General features: G+C 39.5%; 1 protein-coding gene across 1 annotated transcript; it reads left to right on the top strand.

Annotated features, from left to right (window-relative positions):
- Positions 1-1,080: 1,080 nt before the first annotated feature.
- On the top strand, positions 1,081-2,472 carry LOC102874994 (26S protease regulatory subunit 6A-like). Its single transcript, XM_006903337.1, has one exon. It carries the CDS (start codon positions 1,090-1,092, stop codon positions 2,398-2,400), a length of 1,311 nt encoding a protein of 436 aa, XP_006903399.1. The 5' UTR covers positions 1,081-1,089; the 3' UTR covers positions 2,401-2,472.
- Positions 2,473-15,403: the final 12,931 nt, after the last annotated feature.

Below are 15,403 nucleotides of genomic sequence, written 5' to 3' on the forward strand. Positions count from 1 at the left end.
GGTTGTTTCCAACTCCTTGCTATTGTGAACAGAGCTGCGATAAACATGGGTGTGCATATATCTGTTTGCATGTCAGTTATGGTCTCTTTGGGATATATTCCCAGTAGTGGAATTGCTGGGTCAAATGGTATATGATAGAACTTTCTAACAGTTCAATACAGTGCAAACAAAAATTTTATATACACTGAGAAACAAAGCAAAGTAAAACAAATCCATATGACTCACTTTACAGTGATATTTGTAAAGATCTTGTAAGTAATAATTTACCATTTTAGAACATAAATTTTCCTGTGAGCCAGTACATATATCCTTTGTTATCACACTCTAATAACATAGACACAATATTCAAATTTACATTTCCCTAGCTGCTCCTTTATAAAAGAACATGCCATAAAATACCAAGTCATCTGAGATATTAGTTATATTCATTTCTGTTGCACAAAAAATAAAGCTATATCCTGTATTCAGGACATTAAGTAGTGAAAGTATTTATTAGCTATTGTTGAGATGCCAATATTCTTAAAAGTTACTCGCTTATATTGTCTTGGATATCGTGGTTGATTTTGTGAAGCAGTGCCAAAGTACTCTCCTGTGGTAAAACGTTAAAATCCTTCCTGTGGCTATTATGTTTTAAATTCCTGAAAGACCAGAGTATGGACATTATTTGCTTTGGAAATATTAAAACTAGTCAGGCAGGAACTACTCTATTTAAACTGAAAGCCAAACCTCATTCCTGAGGGAGATGGAAGAGCTTTGCTGTGGCGTAAGAGTCCCCTGTCTTAAACTATTTCTAAGCATTAAACTGTTTCAAGACTTCTCCTAGATAACCTGTTTATTTTTGCGTTTATGCTGCATATATTTTTCTTTTTTTAATCATTATTCATCTTAGTGAAAGTTTACAGAGAATTGGATTTCCATTCATTCTTGGTTGCACTTTTCTCCCTGCTTACCCCTCTGCCACAATGCGCTCTTCTCTTTGAAAAGTGAAAGAAGGGAGCCTAGGGGGCGGGGACTGCGCCGGGTTTCCGTCTTCTGAGCTGGAGAAGCAGATTCTCTTCGTTGACTCGGGTGACTCAGGAAGTGAATCTGATGCCGGAACTCGAGGAGCCCGTGACTCGGCAGGAGAAGATGGCGACCGTGTGGGATGAGGCTGAGCAAGATGGGATCGGGGAGGAGGTGCTCAAGATGTCCACGGAGGAGATCATTCAGCGCACACGGCTGCTGGACAGCGAGATCAAGATCATGAAAAGCGAAGTCTTGAGAGTCACCCATGAGCTCCAGGCCATGAAAGACAAGATCAAAGAGAACAGCGAGAAGATCAAAGTGAACAAGACCTTGCCTTACCTCGTCTCCAACGTCATCGAGCTGTTAGATGTTGATCCCAATGACCAAGAGGAAGATGGTGCCAATATTGACTTGGACTCTCAGAGGAAGGGCAAGTGTGCCGTTATCAAAACCTCCACACGACAGACATACTTCCTGCCTGTGATTGGGTTAGTGGATGCTGAAAAGCTCAAGCCAGGAGACCTGGTGGGTGTGAACAAAGATTCCTATCTAATCCTGGATACCCTGCCCACCGAGTATGACTCAAGGGTGAAGGCCATGGAGGTGGATGAGAGACCCACAGAGCAGTACAGTGACATCGGGGGCCTGGACAAGCAGATCCAGGAGTTGGTGGAGGCCATTGTTTTGCCAATGAACCACAAAGAGAAGTTTGAGAACTTGGGGATCCAGCCTCCCAAAGGGGTGCTGATGTACGGACCCCCGGGCACAGGAAAGACCCTACTGGCCCGTGCTTGTGCTGCACAGACCAAGGCCACTTTCTTGAAGCTGGCTGGTCCCCAGCTGGTGCAGATGTTCATTGGAGATGGTGCCAAGCTGGTCCGGGATGCCTTTGCCCTGGCCAAAGAGAAAGCTCCGTCCATCATCTTCATCGACGAGCTGGACGCCATTGGCACCAAGCGCTTTGACAGTGAGAAGGCTGGGGACCGGGAGGTGCAGAGGACGATGCTGGAGCTGCTCAACCAGTTGGATGGCTTCCAGCCCAACACCCAAGTGAAAGTCATTGCAGCCACTAACAGGGTGGACATCCTGGACCCTGCTCTGCTGCGCTCTGGTCGCCTGGACCGCAAGATCGAATTCCCGATGCCCAACGAGGAAGCCCGGGCCAGAATCATGCAGATCCACTCTCGGAAGATGAATGTCAGTCCTGATGTGAACGATGAGGAGCTGGCCCGCTGCACAGACGACTTCAATGGGGCCCAGTGCAAAGCAGTGTGTGTGGAGGCGGGCATGATCGTGCTGCGCAGAGGTGCCACGGAGCTCACCCACGAGGACTACATGGAGGGCATCCTGGAGGTGCAGGCCAAGAAGAAGGCCAACCTGCAGTACTATGCCTAGGAGGACCCGCATCACACCCCCTCCCTGTTCTTTTCTGTTGAAAATTAGTAATAAAAGATGGTTTCAAGTCCCCCCCCCAAAAAAAAAAAAGAAAAGTGAAAGAAGAAAAAGAATCTTTCATTGTTATACAATCCTTCTCCCCAAGTCCATTCCACTGTGCAGCCTTCATTCTGAACTCCTGTCATGACAATAATACTTAATCGTATATCCCTTTTAAACAGATCTTCCCTTCATCGTTTCAATCCAGTATACAAAATTCATCCCATCTTTCGCAGTCTCCCCCCAACCCCGATGTCAGTCCCGTTTTACAACAGTGGCATTATGCAATATTTGTCCTTTTGTGACTGAGGTATTTCACTCAGCATAATGTCCTCCAGGGTCACCCATTTTGTACAATATTTCATGAGTTCCTTGTTTTCAATGCATATGCTGTGTATTTTTACAGGGGCTTTATCACAGTTAAATAGTTGTTGCATTTGTTACGTACCTTCAACTTGACTATGATTCATGGTGAACCTAGGCAAAAGAAACTGATATTTTGCCTTATTCTGTTATCCTCATGATCTCTGCCATGCATGAGCTAGCTCATTGTTACAGCTATTGTGACTGTGCTAATCCACTGATGCTTTTCCTCTCTATTGCAGATATTCTACCTTTCCTAGGATGATCTCTTTTCCCAAGGACTAGCTTCTCCAGACAAGTATGTGAGATGAAGTTTCACTATCGTTGCCCCTGAGGAGAAGCCTGGTTGCAAATGCTCTACCATAGATTTGCTTCTTTGGAAGTCCATTATATATTTAATCCTTTTTTTCAACATAAAATGGAGAAAAGTGAGGGAGGAATGAAGGATGAAAAGAAGAGAAAAGGAAGAAGAAGATTAAAAAGGAAGAAAAGGCAAAATAAAGAAAAAAGACATGAAAAAAAGAGGGAGCGATAGAGGGAAGGAAGCAAGCAAAGAATCAGTTACACTGGGCTAGCTATCTATAGTTTCTGAATCTGACTTTCAGTTTCAGCAAATACAATGAAGTATGCTTCCAAAACTAGATCTGATTTCACAGAGTAAATTTCTGTGGCTTTGGCACAATACATACTTAGTGTTGATCTGGTCAAGGTTAAAATTTTGCACTGAAAAGGTACTTTTTTTTTTCAATTGAGAGTAATTTTGGAAAATTAGAGAATAAAGGAAATAAATAAATCTTATAGATGACATATGTTTTGAGCTAGAAATTTTTAAGCTTAATACCTGAATTTAACCAGACTACCATTGCCTATTCAATTTATTACTTGAGATTATCTTTTACAAATTCATAAGCTTCAGAAGATTTACAGAAGAATATGAATAAGTTTTGCAGAGAAAAGAGTTAGTTATTGCATCATATTTAAAAACAAACAAGGAAGGATGCGAGCAAAAGTCAAGAAAAGATAGAACAAGTCTTGGTAGAGAGTTACAAAACAGAATATCTAGAACCCATGTCAAATAGAAAACTGGAGAAATAGAGCCTAGCGGAATGTGTTAGAGGTCACCACACAATTGGAACAACATAAAGTCAAGACAACCAACATCTGTTTGATGTTGCTAGCTTTCCAAATAACAGACCTGTATAGTAATGAGAGGTAAGGCAACTGAAGGAAGGGACACTTGTTGCTGGAAATGCTCAAATATGCCTGAATGACCACTTCAGAGCAATTAAGTGCATGACACTCAGATTAATAATCTAATAAAGCTCTTCTTATTTTTCAGATTCTATAACCACTTGGCCAACTGACTGGAAGATATCTATATTTGTTCCTATCCCAAAGAAAGGTGACCCAACAGAGTGTGGAAACTATAGAACAATCTCACTGACTTCACATGCAAGCAAGATTCTACTGAAGATTATCCAAAAACGACTGGAACAGCACATCAGCAGAGAACTACCAGAAGTCCAGGCTGGGCTTAGAAGGGGTCATGGTACTAGGGATATTGTAGCTGATGTTAGATGGATCTTAGCTGAAAGCAGAGAATACCAGAGGAATGTCTATCTGTGTTTCATTGACTATGCAAAGGCATTTGACTGTGTGGATCATAACAAACTGTGTCTGACTCTGAGAAGAATGGGAATCCCAGAACACTTGATCGTGCTAATGTGAAACCTATACTTGGACCAGGAGGCAGTCATCAGAACAGAGCAAGGGAACACTGCATGGTTCAAAATTGGGAAGGGCATATGCCAGGGATGCATCCTATCTCCATACTTTTCCAACCTATATGCAGAACAGATTATCTGGAGGCTGGGCTCTAGAAGGAGAAATGTGGGGTCAAGATTGGTGGAAGATCTATCACCAATCTGTGTTATGCAGGTGACACAACCCTGCTTGCCGAAACTGAAGAGGACCTGAAGCACCTGCTGCAGCGGGTCAAGGACTGCAGCCTCCAATATGGATTGAGGCTCATTGTCAAGAAGACAAAGATTCTCACCACTGTCCAATTGGCAACATCAGGATGGATAGTGAAGAGATTGAGATTGTACACAGCTTTAGTTTGCTTGGCTCAACGGTCAACACTCTTGACATTAGTAGCCAGGAAATTAAAAGGTGCATTGCCATGGGCAAGTCTGCTGTTAGGGACCTCTCCAAAGTACTGAAGAGCAATGGTGTCTCTCTGGAGACTAAGGTGCATTTGATACAGGCCATGGTCTTCACAATCACTTGTTATGCATCAGAGAGTTGGACAATGACCAAGGAGGATAGAAGAAGAGCAGCCTTTGAGCTGTGGTGCTGGAGAAGAGTATTGAGAATACCATGGACTGCTAGGAAAACAAACAGATTCGTCCTGGAAAGGGTCAAATCGGGTGGCTCCTTGGAGGCAAGGATTCTGAGGCTCTGTCTAACATACTTTGGACATGTTGCGAGGAGAGACTGGTCCTTGGAGAAGGACATCATGCTTGGGAGGGTGGAGGAACAGCGCAGGAGGAGAAGGCCGTCGATGAGGTGGATTGATTCAGTGACTGGGATAATCGGGATGGGAGTGTTAGAGACAGTGTGATTGGCACAGGACAGAGCAGAGTTTAGGGCTCTGTTGCTATGAGTTGCAAGCGACTTGATGGCACATAACAACAACAACATAAAATATATATTATTACAAATTCATGGGAAAAATACCTCCCTGATTTTTGGCTTTTGTATGGATTTAAATGATTCAATTTAGCTCTTTTTCTGTTAAGAAGTGATCAGCGGAAGTTCACTATCAGAACCAACTCTGTCAGCTTTGCTAACATAAAACTAGACACTTGTGGTATTCTGTTTATATTAGTACTAGGTAACTAAGACTGTGGGTTAGTGGAAAACTGATTGTTTTTATGAATTGTATAATTGGAAGACAAAAGGTAAAGGTTGAGTACTTGGCTGTCAACTGAAAGATGGTCTTTTCAAATCCACCAGTAGCTCTGTGTTTAAAAGATCTAGCAATCTGTTCCCATAAACATTCCAGCCTAGGACATTCTACTCTGGCTTAGGTTGTCATTGTTATGTGCTGTTGAGTCCACTTGTAGTTCTCTGTCAATGTACTTATTCCAGTCATTTTTTAAAAAAATATTTAGCAGGATTTTGTTTTTGTGTGATATTAGTGATATAATTTGGTAATTTCCACATTCTGTTGGATCACCTCTTTTTGGAATGGGAATAAGTATGGATCTCTTCCAGTCTGTTGGCCAGGTAGCTGTCTTCCAGATTCTTGTCACAGTCTGGTGAGACCGTCCAAGTCTGCATCTGTTTGTTGAAATATTTCAATTGATATTGTATCAATTCCTGAGGCCTTGTCTTTTCCCCAATTGCTTGAGAGCAGCTTTAATTTCCTTCTCTAACCCTGTCACCATTGCCTTTTGAGCATAAGTTATTTCATGAAATACTTCTGTATCTGCCTCTTCTTTTTGGTAAAGTGACTGTTGTACTTCTTCCGTCTTCTTTTAATGCTTCCTATATCATTCAATATCCTGCCCAAAGCATCTATAAGTATTGTAACTTAAGGCTCTAATTTATTCTTCAGCTCCTTCAGCTTAATAAATAACAAGCAAGTTAGCCCTTTTTGAATTTCCAACTCCAACTCTTCTCATTTTATGATAACACTTTGCTTTGTCTTCCCATGCTGCCTTTTGAAATCTTTTCTTCAGTTCCTTAACTTCTTGTTTCCCCCCCCCCCTTTACTTTCTGCTCCTGGTGGTCTAGTGTAATATTAAAAATCTCTTCTGACATCCATCTCACTCTTTACTTTCTCCTTTGTCTTAACCTTTTGCATTCTTCATGGTTAATATTCATGATATCCTTCCATAGCTAACCTGGTCTTTACTCATTGGTGTTCAAGGCCTCAAATCTGTTACTGAAATGATTTTTGAATTATAGTGGGATAGACTAAAGGCCAAATTTTGATTCCTGAGGATTTGAATGAACCTTCTTTAGCTTTAGTTTGATCTTGCAAGTAGTTGATGCTGTTTCACAATTAGCACCTGGCCTAGTTTTCACAGCTGATATTAATTGAGCTTCTCCAGTGATTCTTTCTATTGATGTAATTGATCTGATTACTGTGAAGACCATCAGGTGAGGTTCATGTATATAGTCACCATTTATTTTACTTGCAAAAGTTATTTGTAATGAATAAATCGTTGTTGTTGTTATGTGCCATCGAGTCGCTTGTGACTCTTAGCGACCCTACGTACAAGAGCCCTAAACACCATTCTATCTGGTGCCAACCTCGCTGTCTCAAACACACTCATTCCCACCACTCTACTCAAAAAATCGATCCATCTCATCGAGGGTCTTCCTCTCCTGGGCTGTCCTTCCACTCTCCCAAACATGATGTCACTGTCCAAGGACCAGTCCCTCCTTGCAACATGCCCAAAGTATGTCAGACGAAGCTTCATAATCCTTGACTCCAAGGAGCATTCTGGCTTCACGCTCTCCAGAACAAACCTGTTTCTTTTCCTAGCAGTCCATAGTATATTCAACACTCTTCTCCAGCACTACAACTCAAAGGCATCAATTCTCTATCATCCCTATTCACTGTCCAACTCTCCGATGCATAGCACATAATTGCAAAGACTATAGCCTGGATCAGGTGCACCTTAGTCTCCAGCCTGACGCTGTTGCTCTTCAGTACTCTTGAGAGGTCCCATTGATTGTACAAAATTATTTAATTTTATCTCTAGCCTCATTTCTATCACCAAGCCCTTTTGTTTTATTTTTAAACTACTGATCCTTTTTTTCTATTCTCAACTTTTCTATTCTAGTCACCCATTATTATCAGTACTTCCTGGTTTTGGTTTGATCAATTTCTTACTCCAAAAGTTGGTAGAAATTTTCTATTTCTTCTTCTTTGGCTCCAGTTGTTGGTGCATATATTTGAATGATGGCAATATTGACAGGACTTCCTTGTATGCGCATGAATATTATACTATCACAACATTATATTTCAAGGTCAATCTGGAAAATTTTTTTTTTTAACTATGAATACAACTCCATTTTCCCCTTCAGATTTTCATTTCTGGTATAATAGATTGTATGATTGTCTGATTTAAAATGTCCCATGCCAATTAATCTAATTTCTCCAGGGCCTAATATGCCAATGTTTATGTGTTCCATTTCTCTCTTAACAATATCCAATTTACCTATGTTCATGCTTCTCACATTCGACTTTCCAATTACTAGTGTTTGCTTGCAACTGTTCTCCTTTCTTTGTGTTTGCAAAGTGGAGAACTCATTCTCAGGGGCCAAATCTGCTAGATTAAGTGCCTCTGTTGTGCCCATGGTTCAAGGCTACCAACTACTCTGTGGAAGAAGGATGGGAAATCTCCTCCTGTGCAATTAACTGCTTCTGAAAACCTGTTGGAGGGTCAGCGAGGTCAGTTCCACTCTACAGAACAATATTGTGCTTAGGGTTTTCAAATGTCTGTTGTGTTGGAATTGTATGGCCAATCCTTTACCCTAGTTTGCCTTAATTTAGATGTTCAACTTAGAGCAATATCTGGCAGACAAGCATTTTACTCAGAAGTATTGGTTTCCTGTCCCTTCCCCCACCCCGCCACCTTTGGCCTCTATGATTTGGTTCTGTCCCTGCCTTGCTCTTCCAGCATCCACTTCCTCCAGCATTCATTTCTGTCCCTCCAACCCTTCCCTTACAATCCTCCTCTCCTGATCCTCGTCCTGCCTGGTCAGCACTCCCCTCTGCCCTCCCTGCAGCCAGCCATAGATATGGTGGCTTGTGATGCTGCTCTGTCCTGCCGCCACTGCTCCACTCTGTCTTGAGGTTGTAGCCATCACTGCTCATCATTCCCTCATGCAGCTGCTGCCTGTTCCAGCTCTGGTCTCTTGAGCAGTCTCCTCCCATTACCACTTCTGTTGCTTCTACTTGTCTATTCATCTCCTCTTTCAAGGATATGTTGACCAGGAGCAAGCCTCATGCCACTGTCAACTCTGTCCTATATACTTGAATTGACTAGTTAGCACACATGACAACAACTAGAAGGAAAGAGCATGTAACATGATTTAAATGTGATGATTAGAGATAAATCTGATACCTGAGTCAGTTGAAAACCAGAGAATCTGTTTCTGCATATATTATATTCTCTTTTACATGGCTTGTTGATTTTATATGGGGGTCATAGTGTGTCTTTAAAGTGGACTCAGAGACTCAAGTGTTAATATCTTAAATCAAGATGCTGGTTGCATTTTACATGATCTTTATAAAGCTGTAAAATTGTTAGGGAAATGAGAATTTTATTAGTTATATTTTCTGCCTGTGGGTATAATGTGATTTTAGCAGGAATGAGAGAAACTATACACTTAATCATATGATTTAATTTTTTACAATATAATGATTATAAATAATTAAATAAAAATACTAAGAAAAATAGCCTTTAAGAGGAGGAATGTGGCATCAGGATTGGAGGAAGACTCATCAACAATCTGGGATAAGCAGATGACACAACCTTCCTTACTGAAATTGAGGAGGATTTAAAGTTTTTGGTTAAGGACTGTGGTCTTCAATATGGATTGAAGCTCAATATCAAGAAGACAAGATTCTCACCACTGGGCCAATTGGCAGCACCATGATGGATGGAGAAGAGATTGAGGTTGTTAACAAGTTCAACTTGCTTGGTTCCACAATCAACACTCTTGGCACCACCAGTAAGGAAATCAAAAGACAAATTGCATTGGGGAACTCTACTGTCACAGACCTCTATAAAGTGCTAAAGCGCAATGATGTCAATCTGGAGACTAAGGTGTGCCTGATCCAAGCTATGGGCTTCACAATTACTGGCTTTATATTAGAGAGCTGGACATTGACTAAGGATGACAAAATAAGGATTGATACCTTTGAGTTGTGCTGCAGGATAGCATTGAATCTGCATACCATGGACCTCCAAGAGAACAAACATCTGTCTTGAAGAGAATGAAAATAAGTTTCTCCTTGGTGGCAAGGATTTTGAAGCTCTGTATCACATACTTTAGGAATATTGATGAGGGGACAAGTCCTTGGATAAGGACATCATGCTTGGAAAGGTAGAAGAGCAGCACAGGTGAGGATGGCCACAGATGAGACAGATTGACATAGTAATTGGGAAAATGGCAGTAGGTGTGTTGGAGTCAGTGAGACTGGCTCATTATAGGGTAGGGTTTAGAGCTATTGTACAAAGGATCCCTATGAATTTCAGGTGACTTGATGGCACATAACAGCAACAATAAAAAAAAATATTTCCCATTTTCTTTGATGAAATATTCTTAGCTATTATTTCATAAAGGTGATAACATTTATAGAGTACTTTGATGTTTTTGAGTTGTGATGCTAGAGAAAGTGGTTAAGAAACTGCTCTGTGATCCTTAAGACATTTGGTTCTAATCCTCTAGCTGCACCATGGAGAAGGATGGGTATTCTCCTTCGATGTTCTTAACTGTCTCTGAAAACCTGCTGGAGGGTTGATGTGCATTTGATGGTACACAATAACAAATATCATGCCATGGACTGCCAAAAGAACAAACAGATACATCTTGGAAAAGGTGACCAGAGTGTTCCTCTGAGTCAAAAATGAGGACACTCCATTTTTCATATTCTGAACCTGTACCGAGGCAGGCAAGGCTATAACCAGGGAAGGGACATCAAGCTTAGAAAGAGAGGATCAGTGAAGGAGATTGACATTGAGACTTCAACAGTAGGTGGAGTGTCTCAGAGATGATAAAGATGGCATAGGATAGGGCAGGTTTCAGGTTGATTATTCATAAGGTCACTATCAACCATACTCATGTAGAAGGTACCTAAAACAACATTAAGAATGGATATGAGCTTTTTTTCTTGGTTATTTCATTGCCTATTTTCTCAGAACCCTTACCAAATTATTCAGATGTGCTCCAGAGCAGATTAGAGTCTGCCTATCTAATTTTGATAGACTGAGCATGGACTCATACTTAAAGATAGCTCCTTAGAACTGCATACAATAGAGGGGTCAGGATGAGGCAGAGTTAGCCAGATTCCAAATAATCATGCTTATTGCTTGACATTTTGAAATGTTAGAACAAGAATATATTCTCTTCTTGAGCTCTACTTGTTTAGGGTTTATGATTAAGGGACATTTTAATATCCTTCATTCTAGGCCAAAAGATCTTTCCACTCACAACCTTTGAGTTGGATTCAACTTAAAGTGATCTTCCATCAGGTTTCTGAGACCAAATGTTTCTGGAAGGAGCCTGCTAATTTTTTTCTGAAGGAGCGGCTGGTGGATTCACTCTGCTGACCTTTTGATTAACAGCCTGATATGTTATTTACTGCACCACGTAAGCTCCTTAGAAGATATTTAAAAGGTGTAAAAATAAAAACTAGCTACATCAGAATGATTGCAGTGGTGCAACATGTTGTTGCTAGGTGCTGTAGAGTTGAGTACAACTCATAGCAACTTTTGTTCAGAACAAAAGATCTGGATCCTGTTCTATCCTGTGCCTTGCTCACACTTCTTGATACACAGAGCTCATTACAGCAGTCACTATGTCAGTCTATCTAGTTGAAGGGCTTTCTCTTCTTTGCCAACCCTCCACCCTTACTAGAATCATATCCAGGTACATAGAATGTTGGAATATTGAGATGGAAGAATGAAGAAAATCCTCCTTCTGCATACACAAGGAGATAAGTTGCTTTATCTAGAGTTAAGATGGAAAATTGCATTATATAGGTAGTAGATTTCTTTTTATGATGTTGTGTTTTCACATCCATTCTTAATGCTATTGGTGGCGTTGTTGTTTTGGGGTGCCTTCTACTTGAGTATGATTCAGAGTGACCCTATGAACAATCAACCTTCTGCTTTCCAACTAATAAAGATAATCAGGTAAGTTATTTCAATTATTCTTCTGTTCTGACTTTGCTTACAAAAATAAAGTGGGTCAAGAATGCAAATATAGCATTCTGCTCTTATGCAAACGTAGAAAATAACATAAGCAATTATCTGACAAATGGCAGCTGTTTAAACTGCAGGATACTAAACTAGTATCTTAGCAGGGGTGTCATTATCTACAGGCCATTAAAAGTTTGTTTTCTTATTATTTCATTTTTATTGGCTTAGGTTTTAAACAGGTAGAGATCAATTCCCTAGCTAAAAGTCTTATTGTTTTTATTACATAGCTGTTGTTCTATTACTAAATAGATATCATATTATTTGATTAAAATTCTCAAAAGAATTACTGTAATATTTCAATTATCTGTATTTAGAAATAACAGAATATCTCTTTGTATGTTTGCAATACTGAGGTTGACACAATTTTTATGGGGACATTATCCATATTGTAATTCATCTCCCTTTATATAGACCAGTGCTTTATGGAAAATTTAAAATTTCTTAGTAAGTTTTGAGTGTGTTTAGCATCTTAATATTGATCATTCTTCCATTGTAGGATTGTTTGTTTATATATAAGTGTTATCTATATGGACGCATTGTTTTTAGGTACATTCAAGTCCATTAAGACTCCTATTAACTCCATGAACAATGGATCTGAACCTTGCCTAGTCCTGAACCATCCCATTATCTTTGACATATTTGAATGTTGTTAGTCATTGTGTCAATTCATTTTGTTGAGGGTCTTCCTTTCTTTTACTGATCTTCACCTTTCTAATCATGTCTGCCTCTCCTAACAATATATCAAAAAATATAGATGTATACTGTTGTTATGTGTACCGCCAAGTCAAAACTGACATATAGCTTACCACCAAGCAGGTTTTTTTCAGAGGCAGTAAATCACACAGAGGAGATTGCCCATTCTTTTTCTTGCAGAGCAGCTGGTAGATTTGAACTCTGTGCCTTTGGGATTACAGTGGAGCTTTCTGCCACTAGGCAGACAGAACTCCCTATGGATGTAAGTTGTTTGTTGTTGAGTTGGAATTGACCCATGGCTGGCACTCCACTGGGTCTTCAGAGGCAATCCATTGTAAAAGAGGAGGTTGCTCTTGATGTATAGCAATGGACAAATACTGTCAAAGACTTCTTTAAAGTGCTAAGGAGCAAGGATGTAATTTTAAAGTGTAAGGTGTATGCTGCTCAAGCCATGGTATTTTCAATCACCTCATTTGTATGTGCAAGTGGGACAATGCATACAAAAGACAAAACAATGATGATGCTCCACTATGATATTCCTCAAGATGGTTAGATATATCACGGCCTGTAGAAGGAATAAATAAATCTGTCTTGGAAGACTTGTCTCCAGAGTTTCCTTGAAAGAAAAGTTGGTGAGTCTTCCTCTAACATACTTTTGGCATGTTGTCAAGAATGGCCAGCCCCTTAGGGAAAGACATCATCATTGGTAATGAACAGATGATGAAAAAGAGGAAGATTTAGATTATATAGATTAACACAATGGCTGCAACAATGGTCTTAAGCACAGCAGATATTTTGGGAGAAAGCAAGATTGGGCAGTTTCACTCTGTTGTATATGGAATATCTGTAAGTAAGAGATGATTTAATGGCACCTAACAACAACAGCAATGGAAAAGTGGAAGTAAATGGGGCTAAATCGTGGTAGAGAGAGGTTAAGTTAGTGAGGTCACATTTCCCTGCTCCTATTTTAGTTTTTGTTTTGTTTTTATTTCTCAGTACCACTCCCCTATTTCATTTTAGTTAACTAAATATCCTGCTAATTGTAATGCAATCTCCCCTGGAAAGAAAATGGAAAAAAAATGCTAATTACCTGTGGCTTCCTGAATACCAATTGATGCATTTATCTCATTATTCTCTGGGATATGACAACTGCACTAATAGATCAGAACTAAACATGCACACTTGGCATCTTGACTTAATAAAGATGTGTCACAGGTTATATCTGATATCTTTTTTGATTAGCCACATAAATTTAGTAGACTAGTTGTTTGTACCTCAAAACAGATAAATAAATGTCTCAATCTGTAGACTGACTATTAATGAACTTATGTCAACAAGAAGAAAAAAACATTCTAATTGTGCAGGGTGTTGCTCTGTTCTTGTTTCTTTGCAGGAATTTGTAATGAATTTAGTGCATATGTGGAAACCATACTAATTTTTCTTTTTCATGTAATGTACAGTCCTGAAGGAAAATATGCCTATTGTGTGCAGCGGATTTGAGATTTATGATTCAAAGAATGATCAGATTGTAATGTTGAGTTAGACCTGAAAAGTAAGTCTTACATTAAATAGAAGTAAAATCTTACAGCTGTAGTCTTAAATCTCAATATCAGGATGGAGATGACATGGTGCAGAAGAAACAAATAAGGAACTTAGATGTTAGTTGAGATTGTGTTTGCATGCATATAACTCATCTGACATGATGTTATGAAAGCTAGTGTAACTTTGGCTAAATTAATTATAAATGCAGTTCTGATAATGAAGGCAGTATTATTCTTTGTGTGTAAGCCATACTTTCTTGATTACTTTTAGTGGTAATTGTCACATTACAAGGACCATGAACTAGTTGAGGTCATTTAAAGAAAATACATAGGAAGAAGGCATCATTTGTAGACATTTGAAAGGCATTGTTGTTGTTGTTGATTGTGAGTGAGTCGAGGACAACTCATAGCAACACTATGAAGAAAAGACTGGAAGTCTTTCTGTAATTATCGTTTCTCAGAGTTCACAGAGTTTCCAGAAGGGTGTTATTTAGGAAGTAGATGCCACTCCTGCTCCACCAAACACTGTCCTCCATGGGCGACTATCATGGCATTTGACACCCCAATAGCAAAGAGTTCAGCATCATAGCCACTCCAGGTTATGGCAGTACAGCAAATTGACATACCAGTGAAAGATGCTAGAGATACTTAACTTGAAGAAATGAGTGTGTGTAGCCTTGAGTAATTGTGTATGTGGTTAGGGAGGTGAATAAAAAATGAAAGATAATGGAAGAATAGCAAATCAAAGAAAGATACTATGATTCAATTCTATTTACCCAAACTGCATGTTGCAATTATAGCCCCTGTGCCTGTGAATCTAATCCCATTTGAGAATACTGAGTTTCTTTTTATGTGAATGATGATGGCAGGAGTTTAGACATAGTTTGTAAATTTATAATAGTAAAAATTGCCTGTGCATTGTTCTTTAATCTGAGTATTCAGGCATAGTTTAAGAGAACAGTAAAAATTACACCTTGTGGGTGTCCCTCAATACCATTATGTTGAGTGAAATATCTTTGTAACAAAAGGATAAATACTTAATAACACCACTGTTACAAAACAAGACTGATGTGGGAGTTGGAGGGAAACAAAGAACAGAGGGGATAAATAGTGAATACTGTATTAGAACGGATGAAGGGAAAAAATTGTTTAAAAAGAATATGTGATTAGGCATTATACATGTGACACTAGCCGAAAATAAAGACACATTACAAAGAGGACTGGGGTGAAGGAGGGAAGGAGGTAATTATGCAACAATGAATGCATACTAAAAATAAAAGTAAACTGAGGGTGGAACAAAGGAGGGAGGGGAATAAAATATGTAACAGTGAATAACTGAAAATCTAACTTTTTTCTAGA

This window comes from Elephantulus edwardii, unplaced genomic scaffold, assembly GCF_000299155.1.
Source record: "Elephantulus edwardii isolate Elephantulus edwardi_28Jun2011 unplaced genomic scaffold, EleEdw1.0 scaffold00571, whole genome shotgun sequence".
Lineage (NCBI taxonomy): Eukaryota > Metazoa > Chordata > Mammalia > Macroscelidea > Macroscelididae > Elephantulus > Elephantulus edwardii.